The following is a 26,941-nucleotide window of genomic DNA, read 5'->3' on the forward strand; positions in this document are numbered from 1 at the left end:
CATGCCTTGGCTATGGAGAACAGAAGATCCTCAAACCATTTCCGGCTGCCAGCAGGGTGGTACAAAGAGCTGCTGGAGACAGACCATTAAGCAACACAAAGATTCCCTAAAGACAGACTTTAGAACTTGTAGCATCCGCCTTCAGTCATGGGAGACTGTAACAAAAACATGCTCTTGTGTGTCTATTTGAACACCATCATAAGGCAACACAGAGGAGCTATTGAATCAACATGCATTGGGTTGAATGGAAATCTGGGGATCAGGGCAGAGTGCAAAGCGGTCCCCTGCTCTTATAGTCTGAATCCTTTCCCCCTTCTTGGAACAAACCAGCACTTTGAGAGCATGTGACAAAACAAGCACCTGTCACGCTTATTACAGAAAGAGCCCAGGACTAGTCAGCCAACGTCAGTTTGAGCTCTTACTCTTCTGCAGATGGCTGGGTGATGCTACATAAATCCCCACCTCTCTGAATTTCAGTTTCTTGCCTATAGGATGGGAAGAAGATTCCCTTTCACACAGGGCGGCCATGAAACTCTGAGATGATGAACACCTGTCCCATTGTAAGAGATTATGATGGCACATGACTTCAATCTACCATTGCGTTCATCTGCTGCCATAAATCCGTTGTTCCTATAGATGCCTCAGTAGACTGAAGATAATGAATGGAGCCTATTCCTGCCTTAGTCATCTCTGTGTCATCTCGTCCTGGACAGAGTAAGTACTCAACAGGATGGTGTGGAGTTTCCATCGCTAGTAGGAGTGTGGTGGAGAGGATCCCAGCTGCAGAACTGCCGGGCTAGACACCAATATGGAAGCCTTAAATTCTTTATTAATCAGATCTATAACCGGTGCAGAAATAATAAGTCAAATCAAGTTTCCCAGGAACATAACACATGGTGAAGACAGATAGAACACTAGCCACTTAAAGAGAGCAGGGTTGTCAAACATTTTCCCTAAAGAGCCAGACAGCAAACATCTCAGGCTTTGCGAAGGCCCTACAGTCTCCCTGGCAACTGCTTGACTCCGCCATTTTGTCATGACAGTGGCCACAGAGTATTATGTGGGCAAACGGAAGGCAGGGGCTGTATTCCAACAAATTGTATTTTAAGAAACAGGGGTGGGCTGTATTTTGCCTGTGGGGCGTAGGTAGCCAAGTCCCGAGGCAGAGGTTTGTCCTGTTGCCAGGGAGAATTTATAACACAAGCAAGTAAAGTAAAACCAGGTGGTGACCCAGAATGGAAAAGTTTAAATCCACGAGGAAAGGTGAAGTTCTCCGTTAAGTTTTAAGAACTAAGATGAACAAGTACACAACCGGGGTGAGTAGAGATTTCGTGTAAAACGCCTATGGAAATGGGTGAGAACAAATTTTATTCTAGAAGTTCAAAAAGGAAAACAAGAAGACTGGGGGGTTTTCGTTGCCTGAAACCTCACCATGAGCCAGAGAGTGCAATGTGGCTTCTTAGAAAATCCGACATGTTCCACATCCCACCGCTGAGAGCAGAGCGTCCAGAACAGACAAGGTGATCAGCAAGGGGAGTGGGGCTTGGTCCCCACTGGATCCCTCACACCCATCCCAGGCCGGACACAGGACGCTCACTGGGAAATGATCACCCCCGACTCCGCTGGGTGGGTGGGTGGGGGCAGTTAGATAGTCCAGTGTCACCTCTGGCAGCCTCTGTGCTGTAGTCAAACATGAAACAGTGGCACTTGAGCTGAGAGCTGAAAGGCGGTATCCAGGTGGAGAGAGAGGCAGTGGAGGGAGGGGGAGCACCAGAATCCACCGATTCTCTGCCTGGGCCCAGTTCTTCTCTCTTTCCCTTCAATATCCCAATGAAAATAGAGGTTTCTGGAAAAATTGGGACTTTCTAAGAAGTCTTAACTTGAGCTTTGTTCTCTGAAAGCTATGCTCCCTTTCCTGAGAGAAAGGAACGGTGTGCTGACGTGTCTAAGGAAACATTTGGAGTATTTCAAATGAGGCCATAAAGGGAGGTGAAGTTAAGGAACCAGTAGGTCTACAGTGGGAGTTCTCATAGCCACTGATAATCCCCCAGCAAAGGAACTAATTATGTTTGGAGAGGACGTCTGTGCCTGATAAAATAATTAAAAATAAATTGCTCTCCTTGGAAATGCAAATTACCGAGTGTTACAGCAATGCTGTCGGCCACTTAGATAATAAGTAGATGTTTTCTCAAGTCTGTTAGGTGACACTGATTGATTTTCAGTTCTGGCCGGAGCAGCTTCTGAAACAAAGGGAAGGGACCTCAGGCCCAGTGGGGACAGCTGTCATCTCCTGGGGCACAGTTGTTGAAAGTCTTAAACCATGAACACCCCTTCTCCTCTCCCCCCTCCCCCCACCCCTGGCTGAGAATAGGGGATCCTGAGGAAACAGACTTGACTGGCTGTCCCCCTTGAACTTCTAGACCCCGCTGGAGTGGAAGGGGATGGTGACAGTATGGACCCCTCCTCCCCCAAATAACTACCACAGCCCCAGAGTGCTGTCGCGTTAAAGAAAATTAGGCACTGGCTAGGAGCCAGGAGCCAGAGAGGACTTTAGGGTGGGGAGAAAGGGAAGCTATGATATGAGGCCTTGGGGACTGACTGAGGCACTGTCGCAAAATTAAAAAAAGAAAAAAGCTTTTCCTTAGCAATGACTCAATAAGTCTTACAGAGAACATGGAAAAAACAAATAAAACAAAGAAACTCAGGCTACAAAATGCTTTATCATTTCATCAAAGAACCAATATTGATGACGCACCTGCTATGCAGAGCTCTTGAGTGGCATTTACAGATGAGATTTCTGCCTCGAAGGAAGTCACGTTCTTTTTGGAGGCAGATTTACTGGGAACGAAGGGCATATCCCTAATTCCTTTTGCCTCGCTGGCATCCCTTCCCTACTCTTCTCCCCTGGAGGCTAAGGATTACCTGGCTCGCTGGCATCCCTTCCCTACTCCTCTCCCCTGGAGGCTAAGGATTACCTGGAGCCAGTGGGACAGGTCGCTCCTGGTGTCTCCAGGGAACCAGTGATGGAAGAGCGAGGAGAGCTGAGGGCAGCTCCCCTTGGGCACGGCTGTAGGATCTCACTTCATCTCCCAGAGGCTGTGTGAGGGCAGGCCTCCTCTGCTCACAGATATTAAACCTGAATCTCTGGGAGGCATGGTGAATGAAAACGGGGTACTGAGGCCATCTAGCTCCTCATTGTTGGGGGGATGCAAGGGGTAGATGAGGTCACACATAAAGAAACATGTAACAGTGCCTGGCACCACACACACGCTCGATAACCTGTTTCCTCAGATTCCTGGGTAACTTACCCAAGGCCACAGATACCGAGAAGGGCAGAACCAGGACTCAGCCACACCCTGGTCTGATCAGTCCCACCGCAAAGTCCACACTCTCCACAAGGCTGCGCGCCTCTTGGAATTCAACTGTCTTCCTCTTCCTCCTCCTTCGTGGTGGCGGGCCCATCGCCAGCCCCCTTCAAGCCCACCCAGAGGGCCTTTTCTCTCTGGGAGGTTAGCCTCAGTGCCGACAACTTCCTGGCCTTCCAGTAGAGGCAGAGGGTGGAGATGAGCAGAAGGAACACAAGGAAGGGGCAGACGAATAAAAAATAGATCAAAGGTGCCGACGAGCAGATCCTGGAAGGAAACGAGGGCTCTACGACAAAAAGAGAGAAACAGAGAGGATCATTAGTCTCCCACTTACTTGCACTAACCAATCTTATACACTTCTGGGAGTCACGGTTACAGGCAAACACACGTGAACATGACACCCAGAGAGCAGCCGGCCCCTGGAGTCACATATGAGGAGCAAGGGGGGAGGGTGGGAGCCCAGAACTCCGAGGGTGCTCTTCCAACCGACCCCCTCGCCCAGCAATTTCCAACCACCGCAGGCTCCAACGACCTACTTAAAACTAGCAGCCAGGAGGAAACGCAAAACAAAAAAGAAAAACCTCTCCTTTAATCTTCTTTCCTCAGAAAAGATATCTATAATTCAACCCTCGCTCTCAACTCTGCTGCCGGTCCCGATGTTTTCACTGAGTTATTCCCACTGTTGCTGCTTCCTAATCCCTCCCCTCCCCTCTCTCTCTCACATGCAGGGGCCTCATAAAATAGCACCTCCAAATTGGTCTCACTCCCCAGGCCCCCTCCATTCAGCTCCTGTCCTGTGCTGTTCTTACTGCCGCCTCCCCCTGGCATGCGCTCTGCACCCGGACCCTCTGGCCCCTCTTCCTCCCCCAGGGGGTCCTGTCATCTCAGCGACAGTTCTCTTCTATCCGCTTCCACTCAGACCTACCCGTTCAGATCTCTTTCAATCCCCTTCTAACCATCTCTTTTGTTCCATCACAGGTATGTCTGATGGTGCCATCTGTTTCTACGGGCCCTACAGTGCTTAGCACATGTGCTTGTAATGTCTGCTGATCTGAACTAGATTGGGCTGCCGGGGGCAGAGGATACTATATAGAAAGGCTTGCTGAAGACACCCCATCCGCAGCTGCAGTCCGCGGGGAAGCGCTGGCAGCACCAGACACATGGAGCACATACATGCAGCCCCACAGCGGGCCCCGGCCACACAGCCAGGGAAGCAGACGGGAAGACCGCACCCCCCACAGGCTCCAGGACACAGGAACTTGAGTTACTGGGTAAGGACCAGGCTTACAGTCTCTGATGCAGAGAGAGACACATGTTTCATGAGACAGCAACTGCCAAATGTAGCCTTCAGCTACGTTTACTGATGACAGGATATTCAAAACCAGGGCTGTTCTGAAAATCTGGTGCTAACAGGAGCTGTGCTTTCAAGGGAAATTTGTAATAACATAAGCAACTTCTTTTCTTAGAGGTTAAGCTATAGGATTCTTGGGATGTAAACTCGGTGAGATGAAAACAACAAATTCCGAGGTCATTTTGATAACCATATACTACAAGGATTCCATTTTTGGTATTACTGATGCATTTTGCTCCTTGAAGAACGTGTCTTTGTTGGAAGTCAAGAATCTAGACCAGTGATGGCGAACCTTTTGAGCTTGGCGTGTCAGCATTTTGAAAAACCCTAACTTAACTCTGGTGCCGTGTCACATATAGAAATTTTTTGATATTTGCAACCATAGTAAAACAAAGATTTATATTTCACACACAGGGACCCAGGGACGGGCCTGCCCTCTTCTTACACAGAGTGAAGGTCATCGCTGAACAGGGCTGACAAGGCGCTGCAGGGCTTCACTGTCTGCATTTTCTCTGGTCTCGTTTAATTCTCCACCTTAAATCTGGTTTTGGTTTTGGCTGAAAAGCTAGATTTGAATCCTTCATCACCCCCCCTCCACATCCTATCTAACCCCTCTTTGAGGCCCTGCTTGATTACAGCAATTCTCACACATCTTATCTGAATAGATTTGAGGGCATTTGGTTAAGAAGGACAGATAGCCCTGCCCAAGTGGTTCTTGCTTAGAGCATGGAACCGATATGCCTAGGTTGTGGGTTTGATCCCTGGTCAGGGCACATACAAGAATCATCCAAGGAATGCATAAGTAAGTGTAAAAACAAATCTCTTTCTCTATCTCCCTAAAATTTAAAAAAATTTTTAAAAAAAGAGGAGGAGGAGGCACAGAGAGAGATGCTGAAGAGACCAAAGGCTAAGGGCCTTGGTACTTCATACTACTCCTGTGCAGAGTGGTGATGGAGCACCTACCATAGTATCGTGGAGAGCTGGCTTCAAATCCTGGCTCTTCCACTTATCATGACTGGCATTGGACAAGTTATTTATCCACTCTAATCATTAGTTCCCTCATCAATCAAATGAGGATAATGATTTCTAGAGTCGCAATGAGATAATGCATAATAAAGCATTTCACATAGTGCCTAGTGCATTTGTTGAGTCAGCAAGGAATAAATATCAGCTAGGATGCTACTGAGAAAGTCAGGAAAATCACAGGCAACTTTCTCGGAGAGATCAGAGAGAAAACAGGCTGAGCCTGCTGACTCCTCTCCGGGGCCACAGGCTTGGGCCTGTTCTTCCACAGGCCACGTCTCTTCCTTAAATCCCTGAGCCCTCAGCCCCCAGGGTGACATTCACTGAGAGCCACATGATTACTTAGGAGACTGGCTTCCTTTTCTAGTCATGGGAGGTAGAGAATTGGGAGGCGGGAGTCCACAGTACCCACGTATCCCTGTTACTAGGATGATGGTATGACGGTGGGGAGATGGAGCCAGCACATAGAACAGCGGTTCTCAACCTGTGGGTCGTGACCCCTTTTTCTGCCGCTGAGATGCTAACCTTCAGTGTGAAGGCACTGCCAGGGGGCTTGACTATCTTAATGGGGAGGAGGCTGCTCCGCTTAGAGCAGTCTGCCATCAAAGGGTGGCAAAGTGGGTTCTTCACAGCACCGATTGGCCACCAGCTAGCAACCACCAGCTCCACTGCTTCCAAAGGACCTCTCCTGGGAGGACAGTGTTTGCTCTGGATCCCGCAATCACCATTTCCCACCATCTGCCTCACGCCTATCTGGGTTAGAATTAGTGACATTCAAAACCATTAAGGTTTGGCATTTTGAATTAATCCAAGTGAGTACCCAAAGCTCAAAGTACAAGGCAGGCAAGACCGAGCCAAAAATGTAATGAGAATATTTCATCATGAGGTTTAATTTATAACATGCTTCTACCCGCAGCCAAACACGTCACCAGGAACATTAGGAGGAGGAAAGGTAGGGGACAGTCAGGGGGCTACCAACTCTTCCCCCACCCTAACGGAAACTCGGGCAACTGGCGGCCATGTGTGGCCGTGTGGGAGAGTCGGCTCCTGCCAAGAAATAAAAGTAGAGTTAGGTAACCTGACACCAGTGCATCCCCCAAAAAGTGAACGCCTGACAGCAGCCAACACAAGACTGGGTTTGCTCATTCTTTCATCAAACACGTGGTGAGCGCTGTGTGTCAGGCCTTGTTGGGGGCACTGGGGTAGCTCTCATTGATGTTTCTAACTCTCTATCCCTGTCCCTTTCTCTCTGTAAAAAATCAATAAAATATATTTAAAAAAAAAAAAGTAGGGTTAGGTAACCTGACACAAGTGCATTCTCCCAAAAAGTGAACGCCTGACAGCAGCCAACACAAGACTGGTTTGCTCATTCTTTCATCAAACACGTGGTGAGCGCTGTGTGTCAGGCCTTGTTGGGGGCACTGGGGTAGCATGGATAAATAGCACGGTCTCTCCAGAAACTTCAGGGTGGTAGGCGCACCTATCTCCAGTGAGGACCCACTTTTTATCTTTGTCCAAATAAAAGCTTGGAAATAGTAACAAATACTACTACAAATAACCCAGTTCCTGGGGAGCCCTATAGCTTGTCCATTAATTAATCACAGAGAAGTTTCTAGAATAACACATCTATGTCTGGGGTCGGAGGGTGAGGTTAAAAGACTGGAGCCTCGCCGAAACCGGTTTGGCTCAGTGGATAGAGCGTCGGCCTGCGGACTGAGGGGTCCCAGGTTCAATTCCGGTCAAGGGCCTGTACCTGGGTTGCGGGCACATCCCCAGTGGGAGATGTGCAGGAGGCAGCTGGTCGATGTTTCTCTCTCATTGATGTTTCTAACTCTCTATCTCTCTCCCTTCCTCTCTGTAAAAAAATCAATAAAATATATTTAAAAAAAATAAAATAAAAATAAAAAGACTGGAGCCTCTGCCTTTGCTTAGTCACAGCTAAGGAGGTAAGTTGGAGAAGAAAATGCAAGGTTGGTTCCCCAGGGAAATGCCTCTTAACATCTCTGCCTTCGCTGGCACCACGCGCTCCAGTTTTGTTACCTGGTCCCAGACAGCTGATGATGTCACTCCCCTGCTTGAACTTGTTCAATGGCACTCCATAACTTCTCTGATAAAGTTCACTTTCTTTAGCTTCATACTTCAGACACGTTTGAGATCTATACCTCCCCATCTCACTAGCCTCATCTCCTGCCGTCTTCAATTGTGAAGGATACTAAGACCACTCCATGTTTTACATTTCCTTTCCAGGAACCATCTGTTTAAAACCTCACACTTGTTTTATAAAGAGGCCACAAAGAGATGCGATTTGTAGTTATGTACTAAAGTATACACTTTTTACAGTTACTATCTATTCTACTGCAAAAAGTGCTGATTCAGCAGAGCTTAGAAATTTCTATGGGAAAACATATAGGGAATGCGCTCAGGGGTGTGGGACTTCCATAATTGTTGGAATGGAAGAAAAGCTGATAGGAAGAAAAATTCTGCTTGGAGGCTCGGGAGGAAAATTCACTGACAAATGGGCAGGGGAGAGGATGATGGAACCCCAGGGAGCAAATCAGATAGCTTTGACTTCCACGCTAGAAGCCCTGCTGGGGTAGCTGGGAGGCGGCCACCTATCCCTACTCCTGAGAAACTTCCATTTGTTCCCGGCAGCACTCTCCCTCCTGAGGAGTGTCACCAAAGCTAGCGGGTATCCTAGGAATGTTATCTCTATCCATCCTTTGTACCCTTCCTGGGGTAGGGAACCAAGACCACATTGCTGCCTCTCTGATGACCCTTTTCCATAGTTTGTTTAGCTCATCGCTCACCTCTCACCTTCTCCTTAAACCCCACCGGGCAGAAGTGGCTCAGAGAACGAGCTGGCTACAGCCTCTGCCAGCTCATTGATCGCCAGGGAAGATTTACTGGTCTGGCTGGAGACATTTTTGCTTTCATTAACAACTGCTTAATAAATGGCTATGATATGCTTGGCACGGCACTGGCTGGAAGGGTGCCGTCTTCTCCCCCAGCGTCTCTTGTTCCACCTCCCTCCTGAATCTGTGGGCTCAGCTGGATAGGACGACCTTCCCACACAGAGAGGGGCCACCCTTTGGCCACTGGTCTTCAAGGAGCTTGCCTCCCTGTTGGAGCCTGAAAACAAGTCTATCAGGTGCACTTTCTCCTCTGAGGCCTTCCAAGGTGCAAATAGGAGAGGCACATCACGTGACTGTCCCCATCAAAGTCCTGGTAGTTGGCTGAGCACACAGAGAGATAAGCAGCTTGGCTCTTGGTCACTGAGAAAGGTTTTTCCTCCTTGTTTTGTTTTGATTTTGACTCAGGGAGCAGAGATGTAGCTGATATTGGTTCAACCAGATCAGAGGTAAAGTCACCAGGTCCCTCTCCTTCCTCCCCACCCCCACTGCACATCAGCATCCTGACATTCAAGATCAGCCAGGAGGTAAGGATGTCTGCTGCATACACGCTTCGGTTATTTAGGGATGTAATGCTGAAGGCTTTTTTGTTTGGGACGGGAAGCAAGCGCAGAGTCCCCTGACATCTCAATGTCTATGCTAAAACCTCAAGTAGACCTTGTCTGTCCAAATAAGTTACTTCCGAGAGAAAAGACAAAGTCGCTGTGTTAGGGAGTCTGGAACTGTTTTCAGCCTGAAGAAGGAGCCAACCATAGCTGAGAGGGAAAGGAGAAGAGGGGAGACAGAGGGCCTCCTGCCCATGAAACAAGCCGGGGTGACCCCTCGTTACCTGAGGGCAGCACCGTGAGCACCATATGCTGCGACTCATCCGACGCCTGGCTGACCCACTTGCTTGGGGTGCCATGGAGCTGCCACTCCACCACCTGGCACCAGTACTCCCCAGCATCCTCCATCTCCACCCGACGAAGCTTCAGGACGAAGTCTGCAGGGGACGAACGGTAAGAGTGCAGGCGCCTCCTGAGCCGCTCTTCACCATATTCCAGCAAGCCGTCATGCTGCAGGTGCACCAGCTTCTTACTTCCAGAATGTTCTCCGGCCCAGTACCACGTCACAGAGAACAGGGAGGCCGAGCCGCCCGCGCTCTCCAGGCCGCAGTGCATGGCCGCCTCTCCGTGCTCCGTGGCATTTTCTGTCCAGTGCACCTTGGAGACATGGACCTTAGTTCCTAGGAAATAAAATGGCGGTAAGTTAGAGAAGAACCCGGACTTGTAGACCAGGCACCTCTGAAGCACCTCACTTTCCCAGAGGAGGTCCAGCTGATACTCTTTAGACATCAGGTCCTTCCTCTTCAACACTTTTCTTTGACCTCTGTCCTTCTTCCATGTTTGCGAGAACATTCTCTGCTATGAATCAAACCAGCCACTTCCATCCTTTAGCCATACCTCTTGTCTGCCTGACCTGCCGCTGAAAGCCACCCAGCTTCGGTGGGTGCTCTGCCTGCTGCGTTTACTTCCCCCTGTCACCTGTCTCTTCTGTCTCTTCTGCTTCTCAGGGGACCAGTCAAAACTTCCACTCCACCCCCCCCCATCCCTCAAGTGAGCTATTCCACCTTGCCCTTCCTTCTTAGCAAATCGCCCTCCTCCCACACACCCGGGGATCTCGGGTGGAGACACAGGGAAGGCGGAGGCTGTCTGAGAGACTGACCATTTTTGTACAAGCGTTAGAACACTACTCAAGGAGACCATTTACCTTATTGGATTAGACTAAGTTTTAAACAGATTTTGACACTTACTTAAAAAATTTTTTTCTCTCTCATCAGGTAAGGAGTTGTAATGAAGGCTAGAGTAGTTACAAGCAAACAAACAGAAAAGAAAGCATAGTATGTACTAAATGTTAAACTCTACTATAAACAAATGTATTAATCTCTCTTTAAAAGAACAGCTTTGTGTGGTGAGGGCCTGGGGTGGGGGGGACAGGTGCAGGCTAGAAGGGGACAGTGGGGGGAAGGGGGTCACCTGTAATACTTTCAACAATAAAGAGAAAACAAAAAAGAACAACTCTGCCTGATCCTGGATTCTTTTTCAGTTCCCACTCTTTACTCTTTCCTTCTCTTGATGGCAAAGCATGGGAAATACTAGCTTATGTGATAAGCTAGTATTTACCTGCTTCCTCCCTTCAAAGTACTCCCTACGTTATTGCAGCCAGCCCTCCAATGCCACTACCATCCTCCGGCCAGGTCCCCACTAAGGGCCTGATTTCCTGCTCCGGTGCCCTCTGTGGTTTTTGTCACCAAAGTTCATTTTCTTCTTGAACTCCTCTCCTCTTCTGATTTCAGAGAATATGTCCCTCTTACAAATGTCCCTTCTCAGGATCTTACCCTGGGCCTCTTCCTTAACCCACTCCTGACACCAGGGTGCTCAGCTGGCCACTGCAGCAGTCACACCCAAATATGTTTTGTTTGACACTCTCCGGATTTTAAAAGGATCTGAATTTGCCTCAAAATGAGCCATGTCACACACACAAAAAAACTGTAGGCCTGTCTTGCTATACTAAACGACTGGACCACACTGAGCCCACATACTTGAGTGGGAAGCTTTGGCTTGAGCTCAGCAGTGGCTGCCTCCTTAAAGGGACATGCACACATTGTCAAGATTTGGCTTAGCCCTAGCTGGTTCGGCCTGCGACTGAAGGGTCCTGGGTTCGATTCCAGTCAAGGGCACATGCCCAGGTTGCAGGCTCGATCCCCAGTAGGGGGCGTCCAGGAGGTGGCCGATCAATGATTCTCTCCCATCATTGATGTTTCTATCTCTCTCCCTCTCCCTTCCTCTCTGAAATCAATAAAAGTATATTTAAAAAAAAATAAGATTTGGCTTAGACAACGGGGAAGAAGGGATGCCAGCCCCGCAGATGGAGAATGCCGAGTGTGCACGAGCTGGTGGGACGGCAGAGAGGCTAAACGCAATATAGGACATACTGAGTGTGAGGGACTCCGAGGCATCCAAGTAGCAATGCCCAGCGGGGCCACTGGTTAAAAGCCCCGGAGCTCAGGAGACCAGGCTAAGAATAGAGACCTAGAGCCAGTTCATTGAAGGCGGCAGCTGGAATCAAGGCAGTGTTTATGAAGCTCTGAAGAGAGCAGGGAAGAGGAGAAAAATGGGCCCAGGATCCAGCCCTGAGGAACACCCACGCTTAGCAGGGAGAGGAAGAAGGGTCTGAAGAACAGTGAGAAGAGGAGCCAGAGGGGCTCCCTACGGCCCTAGTAGACTGTGAGCTCCTTCGGGCGAGGAGCTGTGCCTTATATCTGTGTATTCCTAACCGCCTAACACACAGCAAGGCTCAGTACAATCTTGCTGTTGATGTTACATCAAAAATAGAATCTTAAGTGCCAAAGTAGATGAACTTATCTGCATCGTGCTGTTGGATCTCGTCCAGTTTCCCAACCCTTAGCCGTGACATTCATTTAATGTTCATCAACACTGGAGGTGACCCACGGAAGGCTGAGAGGTCTACTCAAGCCTGCCCACACGGGACCGCAGCTCTCTCAGGCCAATGCAATGGGTGGAACTCCTATTACATTTTTAAAGATCTCCTGAGGCAGAGGCGATCCCCTCAGTAAGCCATTCCAACGGTTAACTACTCTTCCTCGCCTTCTGTTTAGGCAGCCAAATGTTGAAAAGCAATTTCTGCACACATCCCTGTAGAGTTGTACAGTTTCTGTTCATAGTGGGAGAAATATGCTTCGTATTACTCTTTCTCTGCCAAATTACAATAGAGCCCCACCGGAATGACACAGCTTGTTATTATACTAGTAGAGATCTGAAGATATGATACCCTGGGTAGCTGCCTGGACCAGGCTGCCAGGCTGTTCGGTAAACCAATCAAAGGACTCTTATTCCCCTCCAAGTCTATGAACCTTCAGATTGATTCACCTTAGGTGACCCACCGCCCCCCTCTGGTGGGTTTCTGGGTCCTACCGTCATTGTGTAGGACATTATTCCTAGGACTCTAGGTCCTATTTTTACCTTCATGTGATCAGGCCGAAGAACAGCTGCCTGAGAGAAGATGGCAACCCTACAGAAAGACGTGCGAGCACACTCACAAGTTTACCTGTGGGCCTGAGTTTCAGTTCTGTCACACCCGATGTCTCTTCTCCAAGCTTGTACCCAGTGCCATTTGCAGACAAGAGCCACTCCTGCACCGCGCAGCGGTATTTGCCCTGATCGCTGTCTTCCACATTCAGAATGTGTAGCTGAAACATGTCTTGGGAAACTTTCTCGGTGTGGAATTTTTGTTTTCGCCGAGGGGTATGAAATTCATCCCCATATTTTACAACATTGGTTTGGTCCGTTTCCAGGATCCTCAGCCAGGATGCGTTAGAGGAAATGGGAGAGAAGTACCAAATAACGGCCAACTGCAGGTGCCCAGTCGTCTTGGATAAGATGCCACATTCCACGGCGGCGTTGGAGTTGATGGCAAGCTCTTGGGCTTGACTGCTGGAGTTCACTTTTAGCTTGCTCTCTAAATGAAAAGAATGGGAGCAGCGACATATTTTACTTTGTTAGAAGACAGAGTTTCAAGGGAGAAGATACACAGTAGAGGCCAACTAGAGCAATACCTCCCCCATCCCTCAGATGTGTGAACTCCCTCTCCAGCAGCCCCACCGACAGCTCATTCAGCCTCCGACAACTCACTACCTGACAAAGCGGCCTATTCCGTCTTCAGATAGCTCTGCCACTAGAACATTCTTCCTGATAGCAAGGTGAGTTTTACCTCTCCACAACCTCCATCCACGGGTCCTGGTTTTACCCTTGCCCAGGGGGAGGGGACAGGCGGGTGGGTCAGTAAGGAAGAGTCATACAGAAAAGCCCAATCTCTTCCACAGGATAGCGCCTCAGTGTTTAAGCACAGACATCTTCTCTTCTTTAGCCTTTTATAACTCAAAGGGAGAGGAAGTTCTTTGTGTGTTCACTAGCCAGCACACCCTTGGATTCACAATTTGCCAGTCTAGTTGTATGTGCCTTCAAATATGGGTAAACAAAAGGAAGTTGTATGTGGGCTATTAAAATTGTATGTCTCAAGAAAGAAACCCATTGAGTGATAAAAAAAAAAAAGATTTATATGTCTCTATGCAGCCACTCAACTGTGGGAATATCATATACATATGGAATCAACTATTCTTTAACCCCAGCAGCTTTTCTGCTTAGTCAAAAAGATTAGTGATAAAACCTGGCTTCCAGATCTTAGTCCAGTGGTTCTCAACCTTCCTAATGCCGCGACCCTTTAATATAGTTCCTCATGTTGTGGTGACCCCCAACCATAAAATTATTTTCGTTGCTACTTCATAACTATAATTTTGCTACTGTTATGAATCGTAATGTAAATATCTGATATGCAGGATATATTTTCATTGCTACAAATTGAACATAATTAAAGCATAGTGATGAATCACAAAAACAATATGTAATTATATATGTGTTTTCCGATGGTCTTAGGTGACCCCTGTGAAAGGGTCGTTTGACCCCCAAAGGGGTCGCGACCCACAGGTTGAGAACCGCTCTCTTAGTCTAGCTTCATGTTGACATCACTGATTCTACTTTTGTAGCTGCTTATTGGTGTTGCTCTTCCGTCAATAAGCATTTATTAAGCACATACTATGTTATGTGCTAGACTATTCCAGGCTCTGTGGATCCCTCCCCTCGGTGGGTTCACAGTCCAGAGGGAAGGACTAGTGCAAGGACAGAGGCTTAGAGGTTATAGGATTATGTCACCCACGCAGGACAGAGGTATGCAGGAGTGGCCATCGAAGCACACTCCAGGACCACCTCACCCAACTGTGGGAGTGAGGGATGCTTCCTGGAGTAAATAGGTCTAAGCTAAGTCCTAAGGGTTCATAGGAATTAGACTGATGGAGAAGGAGTTAAGAAATCCTATACAAAAGAAGCAACTTGAACAAAGACTTTGAAAATGAGAGAGAACATAGAGTATTTGAAGAACTGCAAGTAATTCAGGGTGGCTGGGTTCAAATTCAAGATGGAAAGTGGAAGGAGATGATGCTGGAGAGACATAAAACGTACCAAATCATAAAGGACCTTGCAGGTTGTGCTATGGGAGTGTGGATATGAGGCGAGCACGGAGGAGTGGTGGATGACTCGGGCTTCCCATGTGGGTCACTGGTGGGTGGTGGGGACATAAAGGACAATGGAGGAGAAGTAGCTTTGGGGGGATAATAATGGCGCATTTATGTTTTTACATATTGAGTGTAGACATGTCTTGGCGGCAGCTGCATAGACGTGTCTGGAGATCAGAAGAAATGGGTCTGGGAGTTGGCAGGACATAGGTTGAATCCGGGGGTAGGAATAAGCCCATTTCAGGAGAGTGTATAGGATGAGAAGAGAGCAACCTGAGGATGAAACCCCAAGGGATGAATCAGTGGAGGAGGAGAATTCTGCAAAACAGAATGAGAAGGAGCAGTTGGAGCATTAGGAGGGAAATCAAGAAAAGCTCATATCATGAGGTCAAGAAAAAAAGAAGTTTCAAGAAGAAAGGCTTGGGCCAACAATTTCAAAATCCACAGAAAGGACAAGTAAATTAAGGCACGAGTTCATCAACAAGGAGACCATTACTGTTACTGAAAACATTGCTGAGCAGCAGACAGAACAATGACAGCCACCACGTTTGAGCATCCGCTTGGTGCGTCAGGCACTGTGCTAGGCACATTATGCATGCCACCACCTTTAAATTGCACATTAGCAGTTTACAGGGGAGGTCCCAAGGCTTGGGCAGGTTACGTGACTCGGCCAAAGCCATGCTGCTACCCAGTGCTTGTCAGATCTAATTGACCTCAAAGACTCTCGAACACTCTTCCTTGAGAGAACGAAAGTCATGAAAGAAGATACCCGACACAGCAGGACTTGGCCCAGGTTGTCTTGCTTTTAACCTCTATGCTCTATTAGCAACTGACAAGGTAAATTATATTGGCCAATAATCATAAATTCTCTAACTCGTATACATCAACCCATTAAAGTAAGTGGATAAATATATTCTGATGAAATGTACATGATCCACACCCCACTGGTGCTAGCCCTAGAGGTCCCCGCTGTGCCATGCGGTACTACTCTTGGGTTGCTGGCTGGTGGGGACTTGTAGAAAGATGGAGAAGGGGCATGGAGGAACAGTTATTATTAGTCGGTGTGGAACTATTTCAATGTTTTAACAACCAGTATGGCCATTCTGTGCATACTAACACAGTTAGCCTAGGTATTGCTTATATGTGGTGCTGATGTATGCAGTACAAACACAGGGAGAGGCCTTTCTGTTTTAATTCTATAACTTACCCAAAGTGGGAGTAGTATTTTTTTTTTAAAAAGCAGGGATTGCCCTGGCTGATGTTGTTCAGTGGTTAGAGCACCAGCTGGCGCACCAAAGGGTCCCAGGTTCAATTCCCGGTCAAAGGCACATACCTCGGTTGCAGGTTTGATCCCCAGCTCCAGTCAGGGCACGTGTGGGAGGCAACCAATCGATGTGTGTGTGTGTCTCTCTGTCTCTGTCTCTCTGTCTCTCTTACCCTCATCCCCTTCCATTCTCTCTAAAAAATTAAAATTCTCAGGTGAGGTTAAAAAAAAAAGAAGCAGGGATTAATTTTGAGTGGTGATTACCTGGTAAAGAGATGACTATCCTCAGGGGGTGAGAACTGGCAGAAGCCCGCGCCGGGCCATTCATGGGCAGGGAATTTCTGTCATAAACCTCCACCTTACACTGATACACTCCCGCCTCTTCCTCGGTGGCCTCGTGGATTAAGAGTTGAGAACGGAACGAAGACTGTGAAATCTTTGTCCTCCTTTGGAACTGGGACGGGAAGTCCCCCCACTCAATGGTGCCATTATGAGTGACTCGAACGAGCTGGTGAGAGACATGAGAGCCAGCGGGCTGGAACTGCCACGTCACGGTGAGTGGTACCTGGAGGTCGGAGTAGCCGGCCCCCACTATGCAGGCCAGGTCAACGGTGCTGGTTAATTTCACTTGCGGTTGACGGCTCATCAGACTAACTTGTAAACTCGACGCTGTGGGCAGAAATGCGAAACGCAATTTGTCGTATGTTTATCAAACCAAAGTCCAGCCCTGCCTAGCTTCCCAGGCACCACCTCTGCACACCGAACCATCATTCATCCCCGGGGAGTACCAAGTGTTTGGGGGGTAGATGCTGATTCACAGTACAGTCTGTCCTGAATGCTGACCTCAATTTTCCAAAGTTGAGCCTCTTCTCAGAGCGTTCTCAGCAGCAACAACAAACAGGCAAGTGTTTGCCAGTCGGCTCCTTAGACAGCTGCCACTGAGTGGGAGGGGTGCTCCCCAGGCCCGGTGCCTGGCCTCCTTCCCTTACGCCCACTCATGTGCAGTACACTCTTCGGCACACGCCAGGCAGACTGTCATTCCAGGGCTGCAGCTGTCAAAAGCTGAGTGTATGGGACTCAGCTCCCCTTGGCATACCTCTTCTATAAGTCTGCTCCAATTCCTAGGACTTCCTTTTTAGCCTTGAATGACAGCTTACAAGCTGTACCTTAGAGATGATCTTTATAGCCCTGGCCGGTTTGGCTCAGTGGATAGAGCATCAGCCTGACTGAAGGGTCCCAGATTTAATTCCACTCAAGGGCATGTACCCCGGTGCAAGCTCAATCCCAGGCACGTAAAGGAGGCAACCAATTGATGTAAGATCGATGTTTTCCTCTCTTTCTCCTTCTCCCTTCCACTCTCTCTAAAAACCAACGGTAAAAATATCCTCAGGTGAGGACTTAAAAAAAGATGATTTTTATCAAGATGAGTGAACTTTGGAGATTAACTGACAGACATGGTAGCCAAAGACTATGCTCTGTGTTCTGGGTGCACACACCTTAACGAGGGGATTCAGGAGGAGACACAATCAGATGCTACCCCATCTCACTGCAAGAGATGTTGATGATTTCAGAAAAGGATTTCTTCGACACTTACCCAGAGATTTTACAGTGACCGACGTCTTCTGCATCCAGCTCAGGCCTCTGGCCTGGCTCCGGACCCTCTCAAACACTCTGCACTCGTAGGTGCCACTGTCCGTGACCGTGGTGGAGGTGATCTCCAGCCGGAAGGTGGCCCAGTCCATTTTCTCCAGCCTGGCGTGGCCGTGGTTAGTGGGTGTCCCATAGGAGGCACCCAGTTGCACGGTGCCATCCTGCTCCATGCCAGCCACAAACTCCGGCTGTGTCTGGCCCTGCGGCACGTGCCACCAGCTCACGGACAGGAGACTTTCGGCTCCGTCTGCCTTGCAGAGAAGGGTGAGTGCCTCTCCTTCCCACACAGCTTGCTGCTTGTTCTGGGTAGACACGGCCACACTTCTTGCTATGGATTACAAGTTTTAGAAGAAAAAAATTATTATTATTTTTAAAAAATATTTTTATTAATTTCAGAGAGGACAGGAGAGGGAGAGAGAGATAGAAACATCAGTGATGAGCGAGAATCATTCATGGACTGTCCTGCACACCCCACACTGAGGATCAAGCCTGCAACCTGGGCATGTGCCCTGACGGGGAATCAAATCGTGACCTCCTGGTTCATAGGTCGACGCTCAACCACTGAGCCACACCAGCTGGGTAAGAAAAAATGATTTCAAGGAAATGAAAAATTTTCTAAAATACAAGGAGATCTCATTCATTGGGACGTGACTGGTTAGTGACAAATCAGATCAGGCTGCTTGCTCCTGCACCACCTCAGAAAAAAAGACTTGCCAAATGCTTTAATGGTGGAAACAAGACAGCAGAAAGGATATCAGGGGAGCCTATTCACACTTAAACAATTTATAATGTGCCCTTCTTCTTAGAGTGTGTTAAATCAGCCCTTCCTTGAGAACATCTAGTTGGGAAAACATCTGGCAATATTTTGTTAAATTAATTAGTGGGGGGATGTGTGACCCTGAAAGTAATGAAGCTGTGTTTATTTAAATTTTTAGTTTTTTGGAAGTCAGACTTGCACAGTTTAAAATGACCATCCTCTCTCTCTTACCTTTCCCTAAATTAGCATGTGTTTTGAACAGGGAAGGAGTATTGTAAATAGGATTTCTGTTCACAATACTCTCATTAAAAACGATTACTTGGGGGAAAATACATATGTGCAGATATATTTCTCTTTTTCAAATTACATATAATATATGTGGTGTTGGCTGAAGGGAGATCCTTCTTTTAAATCACAGTGTAAACCTATAAATGTGAATCTGGTTCCCAGGTGGGAAATTCGAGATGTGTAGAAATGCAGACATTCATTCAACAACCACTTCCTGGGCAAGCCCTGGTCCTGGGTGCTTTGTAGGCAAAGCAAAGACAGCTCAGGGGCTCATGCATCGGAGGCAGCCCAGCCTCAGGCTGAAGGCCCAGGTCCCTGGAGTCAGAATGATGTTGGGCAATATAATAGACCTCTGTGAGCCTCGATTTTCTTTCCTATAAATATAAGGGTACTAATAGCACCCACCTTATCACATTGTTGTGTGAACTAAATGAATGGCACATGCAAAGGGCTTAGCCTGGCTGGCAAGGGAAAGTGCCCAGTAAGGGTTAGCTATTAGCATTAGTATGTTATCATAGACACTTCGTGAAAATAGGGTGGTTCAGAGCCAAAGGAGAAAAATGAAAAAGAACTGGCACTGGGAATCTGAATGGCATCTAATTGAATTTGCAAATTGTTCTTTCCTGCTGTGGACGTAGTTCACTCTTCTGCTGTTTTATATATATACTAGAGGCCCAATGCACGAAATTCATGCAAGGGGCTCAGCCCTCGGCCTCTGCCTCGGCCCCTGCTGCCCGCCGGCAGCTTTGTCCAGAAGGTCGTCAAGAAGGACATCCGGTCTAATTAGCATATTAAGCTTTTATTATTACAGATGTATATAAGTTACAAAGGCAGAATGAAGATTAATGTCTACAAATTATATATATGCATATATATGTGTGTGTGTGTGTATATATGCAAACCTGTTTCCAAATTTTGGGTATTAGAAGCATGATTATACTTACATTTTTGTCAAGTTAAAAATAGAGTCATAACTGAGGCTTAGAAATTAGAGGGAATTTTATTGCTCATAATCTCACTACTCTAATGTAACCATTATGGTAATTAATGCATGTAGAAAGCTATTGTTCCAGGGACTGGAATGTATGACCGGACCTGCCCTGACTTCAGGAGACCCACAAGCAACTCGAGCTTTGTGTCTCGGGAGGACTGTAAGAAACAAGACAAGACTGTATCTGAGCCATTGTGCTCCAGGGAGAGAATGTCCCCTACTCAGGATGCAGATAATGGGGATCTCAGAAAATTGCTGGACTGCAGCTTTTATCTGATTAACCTTCTTTCCTGAATTCCAAACCCCTTACCTATTTTCTCCTGAATTCTAAGCCCTTTAGCTATACTTTTCTTCTCCTCATAAAAAGGGTGGCTTGAAATGAGATGTAAGGTGGACTTTTTAGGGTATATAGCCTGCCATCTTCTCAGATCACCCGCCGTCTGAATAAAGTGCCCACAAAGAGTCAGTCCTTGTCTCTACTTATTGATTCTGGTAGTGACAGGTAGCGCTGATGCTGACTTTCCCGGTTTCAGTAGTGCGTCTCCCCCTTCTGTCTAAAATGTTCATAGAAGGATACAACTGCTCATATTTCAAATAATGGTTTGACTTTCATTTCTTTTTTTTTTTTAACTGATTTTTTTAGAGAGAGGGGAAGGGGGAGAAAAGAGAGAGAGAGAGAAACATAGATGTGAGAAACATCGACTGGTTGCCTCCCGTAGGAACACACAACCTAGGCATGTGCCATGACCGGGAATCGAACCTGCCCCCTTTTGGTGTACGGAACAACGGAACAACGTTCCATCCAACCCAGCCACACTGGCCAGGGCTGGCTTGACTTTTAAAACTGAGTGTGCAACAGGATCCTGAATAAATTTGCTAAATACTTTTTCTGTTTCTACATATTGGGCCCATTTTGGGCTCCAGCCTACACAAAGGACTGTGTTTGCTTTAGAAGACCACCCTACTGGTAAGCTTAGGATCTGTACTCCATGACATACACCTATGGTCCCTTTGGCACAAATTCCCGCATTCTGGGTTTAAGAAAGGTCACAGATATGCTCCAGGGGGAACTGAGATGCACAAAGCAGGGATTTAGTTCTGTGTAAATATGTAAACCGCCTACATTGTTTTCCTTGATTCCTAGAAAGTTAAACCAAATGTTTGGTGTGAAAACTAACACCAACGCACTTCCTGGCTCGCCACTCTAGGCCAGAGCTTCTGTGTCTTCATTCCTAGCAAACGGGGAGATGAAGGAAAGCATGAAAGGGGAATTTATCTATCTTGGAAATTAATCTTTCCAGACTTTGAATTTAATACTCAGCCCAGAGAATCCTAATTCAGTCAGCCCTCTATAACCATGGGTTCCTCATCTGCTGATTCAACCAACTGTGGGTTGAAAATATTACACACACACAAAAAAGTTATTATTGCACCTGACGTGTACTGTGTAGTTAGGCCTAAGATGGTGGCATCTGTACAAACTTTTTTCCTTGTCATTACTCCCTAAACTATACTGTGTAGTTAGGCCTAAGATGGTGGCATCTGTACAAACTTTTTTCCTTGTCATTACTCCCTAAACAATACAGAATAGCAACTACTTACATAATAATTACATTGCATTAAGTATTATAAGTAATCTGGAGGTGATTTAAAGTACACAGGAGGGTGTGCACAGGTTATAGGCAAATACTATATCATCTACACTAATAAAAGAGAAACATGGTAATTAGCGTACGACCGCTACCCTTCTCATTGGCTAATCAGCATATCCTTATGCAAATTAACTATCAGCCAAGATGGCGGCCGGCAGCCAGGCAGCTGGAAGCGAACATGAGGCTTGCTTGCTTCAGGGACTGCAGACTCCAACGTTCCCCGCCTGACTTGCCAGCCTCTGAGTTGCAACTCTAAGCAACTATGTACTATGTTGCAAATGTAGAAGTGAAACAAAACCCCAGAAACCAGCTTTCAGCCTGCTGGGATCTCAGAGCTGAAGTTATACATTGCTTCGATTATAGAACAGCAAACAAACCAGATACGAAGCCTCAGAGCTAGAGCCAGAGCTAAAGATGGCCCAGAATAAAATAAAAAAAAGAGAAAAAAAAGGAGCGGTTGGGAGCTTCAGTCAACAACCACCAGCCTGAAAGCAGCCCTCAGCCCCTCACCCAGACTGGCCAGGCACCCCAGTGGGGACCCTCACCCTGAAGGGTGTGTGACCAGCTGCAAACAGCCATCATCCCCTCATCCAGGCTGGCCAGGCACCCCAGTGGGGACCCCACCCTGATCCAGGACACCCTTCAGGGCAAACCAGCCAGCCCCCAGGCCTCTATCCTATATAGTAAAAGGGTAATATGCCTCCCAGCACTGGGATCAGCGGAACCGTAAGGCCTCCTGGCACCGGATCAGCGTGACAGGGGGCAGCGCCCAAACCCCCTGATCGCCCTGCGGCTCTGTGTGTGACAGGGGGCGGGGCCACAACCTCCCTATCCGCCCTGCTCTGTTCGTGACAGGGGAAGGCGCCCCAACCCCCTGATGGGCCCTGCTCTGTGTGTGACAGGTTGCGGCGCCCCAACCCACCCCCCCCCACTGGCCCTGCTCTGTGTGTGACGGGGTAGAGCCATAACCTCCCCATCGGCCCTGCCCTGAGTGTGACAGTGGCGGCGCCCCAACCTCCTGATTGGCCCTGCTCTGTGGGTGATAGAGGGCGGCGCCCCAACCCCCTGATCCGCCCTGCTCTGTGTGTGACAGGGGGCGGTGCCCTAACTCCCCTATCGGCCCTACTCTGTGCGTGACAGGGGGGAGCTCCCCAACCCCCTGATTGGCCCTGCTCTGTGCGTGACAGGGGGCGGTGCCCCAACCCCCCAATCGGCCCCACCCTGAGCGTGACTGAGGGTGGCATCGCAACCTCCCAATCCGCCCTGCTCTGTGCATGACAGGGGGTGGTGCCCCAACTCCCCAATCAGCCCTGCTCTGAGCCTGACCAGGGGCTGCACCTAGGGATTGGGCCTGCCCTCTGCCACCCAGGAGCAGGCCTAAGCCAGCAGGTCGTTATCTCCTGAGGGGTCCCAGACTGCAAGAGGGCACAGGCCGGGCTGAGGGACCCCCCCCTCCCCCACGGAGTGCACAAATTTTTGTGCACTGGGCCTCTAGTTTTATATAAGGAACTTGAGCATCCATGGATTGTGGTATCTGTGAGGGGTCCTGGAACCAATCCCCATGGACACTGAGGGACCACTGTATTAGTTGCATATTTATCCATTCTTTCTCCACACAAAAGCACTGACTATTCAAACATGTTTAAGGTCACCCAACCTTCATAAACTAAGTGAGAGCTGAGTGGTCTTTCCAGTCTCATGCCTACAGCTACTCAGACCCATTGGACAGACATCTCACCACATCACAGCAAAAGGCAGGGAATAGCGCCTGTGTACTATCATTTCCCTCTTCATTCCTTTGATGAGCCATGCTTTGGTGCAGAATTATGACTTAGAAAAAAAAAGACTTAGAACTAGTCCCTATGGCTGGTGAAGATAATAAAGGATTGACAAAAGGCACCTGAATGGTGGAGGAGTGTGGGGTGTAATGTGGGTGTTCATTCCCCAGGAAGAAGCAAAGTGGAGCTTTTCCTCTTAACCTACTCACATCACACACACAACAAAAGAAGACAGAGGGCTTCATTCAGACAGGTGTTCTCTGCTTGAAGAAAAAGCCACTGTGGAAAATTAGGGCTGCCAGCAAATAGAATCAAAGAACCTAGGATAGCAAGAAAGGATTTAAGGACAATCTAATTGTATGTCATTATTTTACACTTGAGGAAGTTGAGATTTAGAGAAATAAAGTGGAGCATCCACGGTCATGACCCATTTAACCGCTCAAGAACGGGACTCAGGCCCAGCCAGCGTGGCTCAGTGGTTGAGCACCGACCTATGAACCAGGAGGTCACAGTTCGATTCCCGGTCAGGGCACATACCCGGGTTGCGGGCTCGCTCCTCAATAGGGGGCGTGCAGGAGGCAGCCGATCAATGATTCTCTGTCATCATTGATGTTTCTCTCTCTCTCTCTTCTCTGTCATCATTGATGTTTCTCTCTCTCTCTCTCTCTCTCTCTCTCTCTCTCTCTCTCTCTCTCTCTCTCTCTCCCTCTCCATTTCTCTCTGAAATCAATAAAAATATATTTAAAAAAAAAAAAAAAGGAAGGAAGAAAGAACAGGGCTCAGGTATTCTGATTGACACCTGACTCTTCAGGAGATCTCCACTGTGTCTCTGAGGCAGCCTATACTAATGAAGGAGAGGATCTGAAAGCTGAGGCAGCCTATACTAATGAAGGAGAGGATCTGAAAGCAGCTCGACCATGCCTGGTCCGACTTCACATACCTGCTGGCTTCCTCAGGTGCACGTGACTGTCTGGGGATTGCTTGCTCTGAAGCAGCTGCCAGGAGCCCATCTGAGCCCTTGTCATCTCCGCCACTGCGCATCTGTAGGTGCCTTCATCCTCTGGGCCCGCAGAGAAGATCTTGAAAGAGAAAGCCTTGGGGCTCAACTTTGAAACCTGGAGTTGTCCTTGACTTGCTCTCTCGTTGTAGCCTTCCTTCAGGCCCAGAACTCCACTGGCATCAATGCGGGCCACTTCCATACCATTGAAGAACCAAACGCCCTGAAGCTGTGGGTCCCGGCCACTGCCCAGTACCTGGCACACCAGTTCCAAGGGTTTCCCTTCAGTAAACGTGCTCTCGGCCGTAAGGTTGACTTGAAAATCTCTCACTAGGAAACAAAGCAAGGCAGGTATTTAGAGAGGCCACTGCATCTGTCCCTTCAGTAGCAAAGAGAGATGAAAGCCCCGTAAGGACAGTACAAAGACTGAATGCCATGTTGGGGTTCAAGTCTAAGGAGGAGATAGGCCGAAGAAATGCCTAGCATCGAAAATGCCCTTGCCTGTTTCTTACATCACACAGAAAGAACAGCATACCTGTTCTCTGAATGCAATCCTATTAAGCAGGATGTGTGCATAGATGTATAAAGTATAGAGCAATGTGTTTTTAAAATAAAAGATATGACAGATTTTTTGCTATGTTGAATTACTAGAAATGGTGATTTCTTGCTCTATATTTTGGCTGAGAGTATCCAGTGGAGTTTTCCTACGTTAAAAGCACATGTGATCTATGACAGGTTCACAGCTAATATCATTCTTAACAATGAAAAACTGAAAGCTTTTCCTCTAAGATCAGGAGTAAGACAAGAATGCCCACTCTTACCACCTCTATTCCACATGGTACCAAAAGTCCTAACCAGAGCAAGTAGCCAGAAAAATAAATAAATAAAAGGCATCCAAATCAGAAAAAAGAAGAAGTAAAATCATGTGTAGAAACTCCAAAAGACTCCACTCAGAAAACTGTTAAAACTAATACACAATTTCAGTCAAGGTGCAGGCTACAAAAATCAACATCCAAAAATAATCTGTTGTGTTTTTAGACACTAACAACGAACTATTAGAAAAATAAATTAAGACAACGCTTATTGACAATCGCAACAAAAAGAAGAAAATGCCACCCAACACAATCTACAGCGACTCAGGCCAGGTGTCTGTGGTGACACACCTGATTCCAAAGGCCAGCTCCACCGCTCAGCAGCGGGGTGACCTTGGGCAGAGCATTCAGCATGGCTGAGGCTCAGGGTCCTTGCAGAGCCTGGCCAGAATGGTAACAACACTATTTCCACATACGGCTTGTGGAATCTATCCAACTATTCAACAGACCTTAGCCCATATAAACCCTCCTGTGGACAGAGCCAAAAATGGACGGTCTTTCTTTTATTTATGCTTCCCGGATGGCGAAAGGAAAATTTACTCAAGCTTTCAGGAAAAACATTTTTAGATTCAACAGAAGATTAGAAGAAAACAAAAAGTTATCCCATAAATACCCACCACCAGCACATTAATTTTCCGAGAAGATAATTACCTGCTGGCTGGATTCTCAAGGTTGTTTGATCTGTCTGCTTTTTTGCAATGAAAGTCCAGGTTTCATCCGGATCCTGAATCCATTCAGTTGCCTCACAGAACAGCCGGCCTTGATCCGAGGGCTGCAGGCTCCCTATGGACAGCCTGAAGGTAGCGGCCCCAAGCTTGTCGAGCCGCACGGCACTACGTGCAAACCTCTCTGTGTATGAGGGCCCAGGGAGCAACGTAAAATCTTTGGAGAGGGAAATAATCTTGGTGGCTGGACTTCCTCCATCCTGCAGCAGGTACCAGGCGACAGACAGGTGGGTATGCTGAGCTGTGGCTTTGGCTGCCTCACAGGTAAGTTCTAACGGCTCACCTTCCTCCTTACTGAGAGTCTGGGGACTCATGGTGGCAGAGAGGGTGTCTGGAATAACTGGAAGCAAAGACATAATGGTAATTGGCCCAATGCCAGTCAGACTGGCCTACTTAGATGAAGATGGCGCCCTGACCCGCCATCAGTAAAGCACATACTTTGAGTTTCTTTTCAGGTAGCCATACGCGTTCCCTGTGGCCAATGCAAATATTGGCATCTATGTACATACAGTAGGCGGAACTCAGCAAAGCTAATGGCTCCCTGATGTACTGATCTTTACATGTTTAGCATAGGCTGTAGCCAAGGTTGCTACTTGGACATGAAGTATTTAAAGGGGAACACCCTGGGAGCTAGAAGACCTAGATTCTGATCCAAAATCTGTCCCTATCTGACTACATGAACCGGAGCAAGTCAGTTCACTTCCTTGGCCTTAACCTGCTCCTTTATAAAACAACATTCTGAAACCATCTGTTATCTGCTATTCAGAGCCAACATGCAACCTGTTCGAAAGTGCTGATAACCATCCTACACCTCATCATTCTCTCCGTCCTCACAGGAAATGACAGAGCCTAAGCTTAAGTGAAGGCAACACTTAGATTCGATCAATGACTATTTACTGAGCATCTATTTAGTGCAAGGGACTGAGAGAAACATCCCCTCCTCCTGGTGCTCAGAGTGAGGTAGGAGAGAGTCACAGAAGCAGCCAATTACCACAGAAACGGGTGAGGGCTAAGAATAGTGGTGTGACTAGAGCATTGAGAGGAAAGAAATTGAAATACTGCCTGCAACAGTCAGGGCAGGTTTCACAGCAGAGGTAATAGCTACACTGGGTCCTGAAGTGTATGTAGGAGTTTGCTAGGCTGAACAAAGGGTGATAAGATATTCTAGGCAAAGGGACAAAATGGTAATTGC

The 26,941-nt window shown here is 47.7% G+C and overlaps 1 protein-coding gene across 1 annotated transcript in view; it reads right to left on the bottom strand.

Annotated features, from left to right (window-relative positions):
* Positions 1–2,701: 2,701 nt before the first annotated feature.
* The window catches only part of CD101 (CD101 molecule), a 32,967-nt gene continuing 8,727 nt past the window's right edge, over positions 2,702–26,941 (bottom strand). The window contains exons 3-10 of the mRNA XM_023761243.1: positions 25,676–26,089; positions 24,096–24,482; positions 17,634–18,017; positions 16,304–16,708; positions 12,756–13,166; positions 9,478–9,873; positions 2,976–3,651; positions 2,702–2,922 (exon numbers count right to left, since the gene is read on the bottom strand). Of these exons, the coding sequence (XP_023617011.1) occupies positions 3,419–3,651; positions 9,478–9,873; positions 12,756–13,166; positions 16,304–16,708; positions 17,634–18,017; positions 24,096–24,482; positions 25,676–26,089 (2,630 nt within the window). The 3' untranslated portion in view covers positions 2,702–2,922; positions 2,976–3,418. The remainder of the gene's footprint in view (positions 2,923–2,975; positions 3,652–9,477; positions 9,874–12,755; positions 13,167–16,303; positions 16,709–17,633; positions 18,018–24,095; positions 24,483–25,675; positions 26,090–26,941) is intronic.

Source organism: Myotis lucifugus, unplaced genomic scaffold (assembly GCF_000147115.1).
Source record: "Myotis lucifugus unplaced genomic scaffold, Myoluc2.0 scaffold_203, whole genome shotgun sequence".
Classification (NCBI taxonomy): Eukaryota; Metazoa; Chordata; class Mammalia; order Chiroptera; family Vespertilionidae; genus Myotis; species Myotis lucifugus.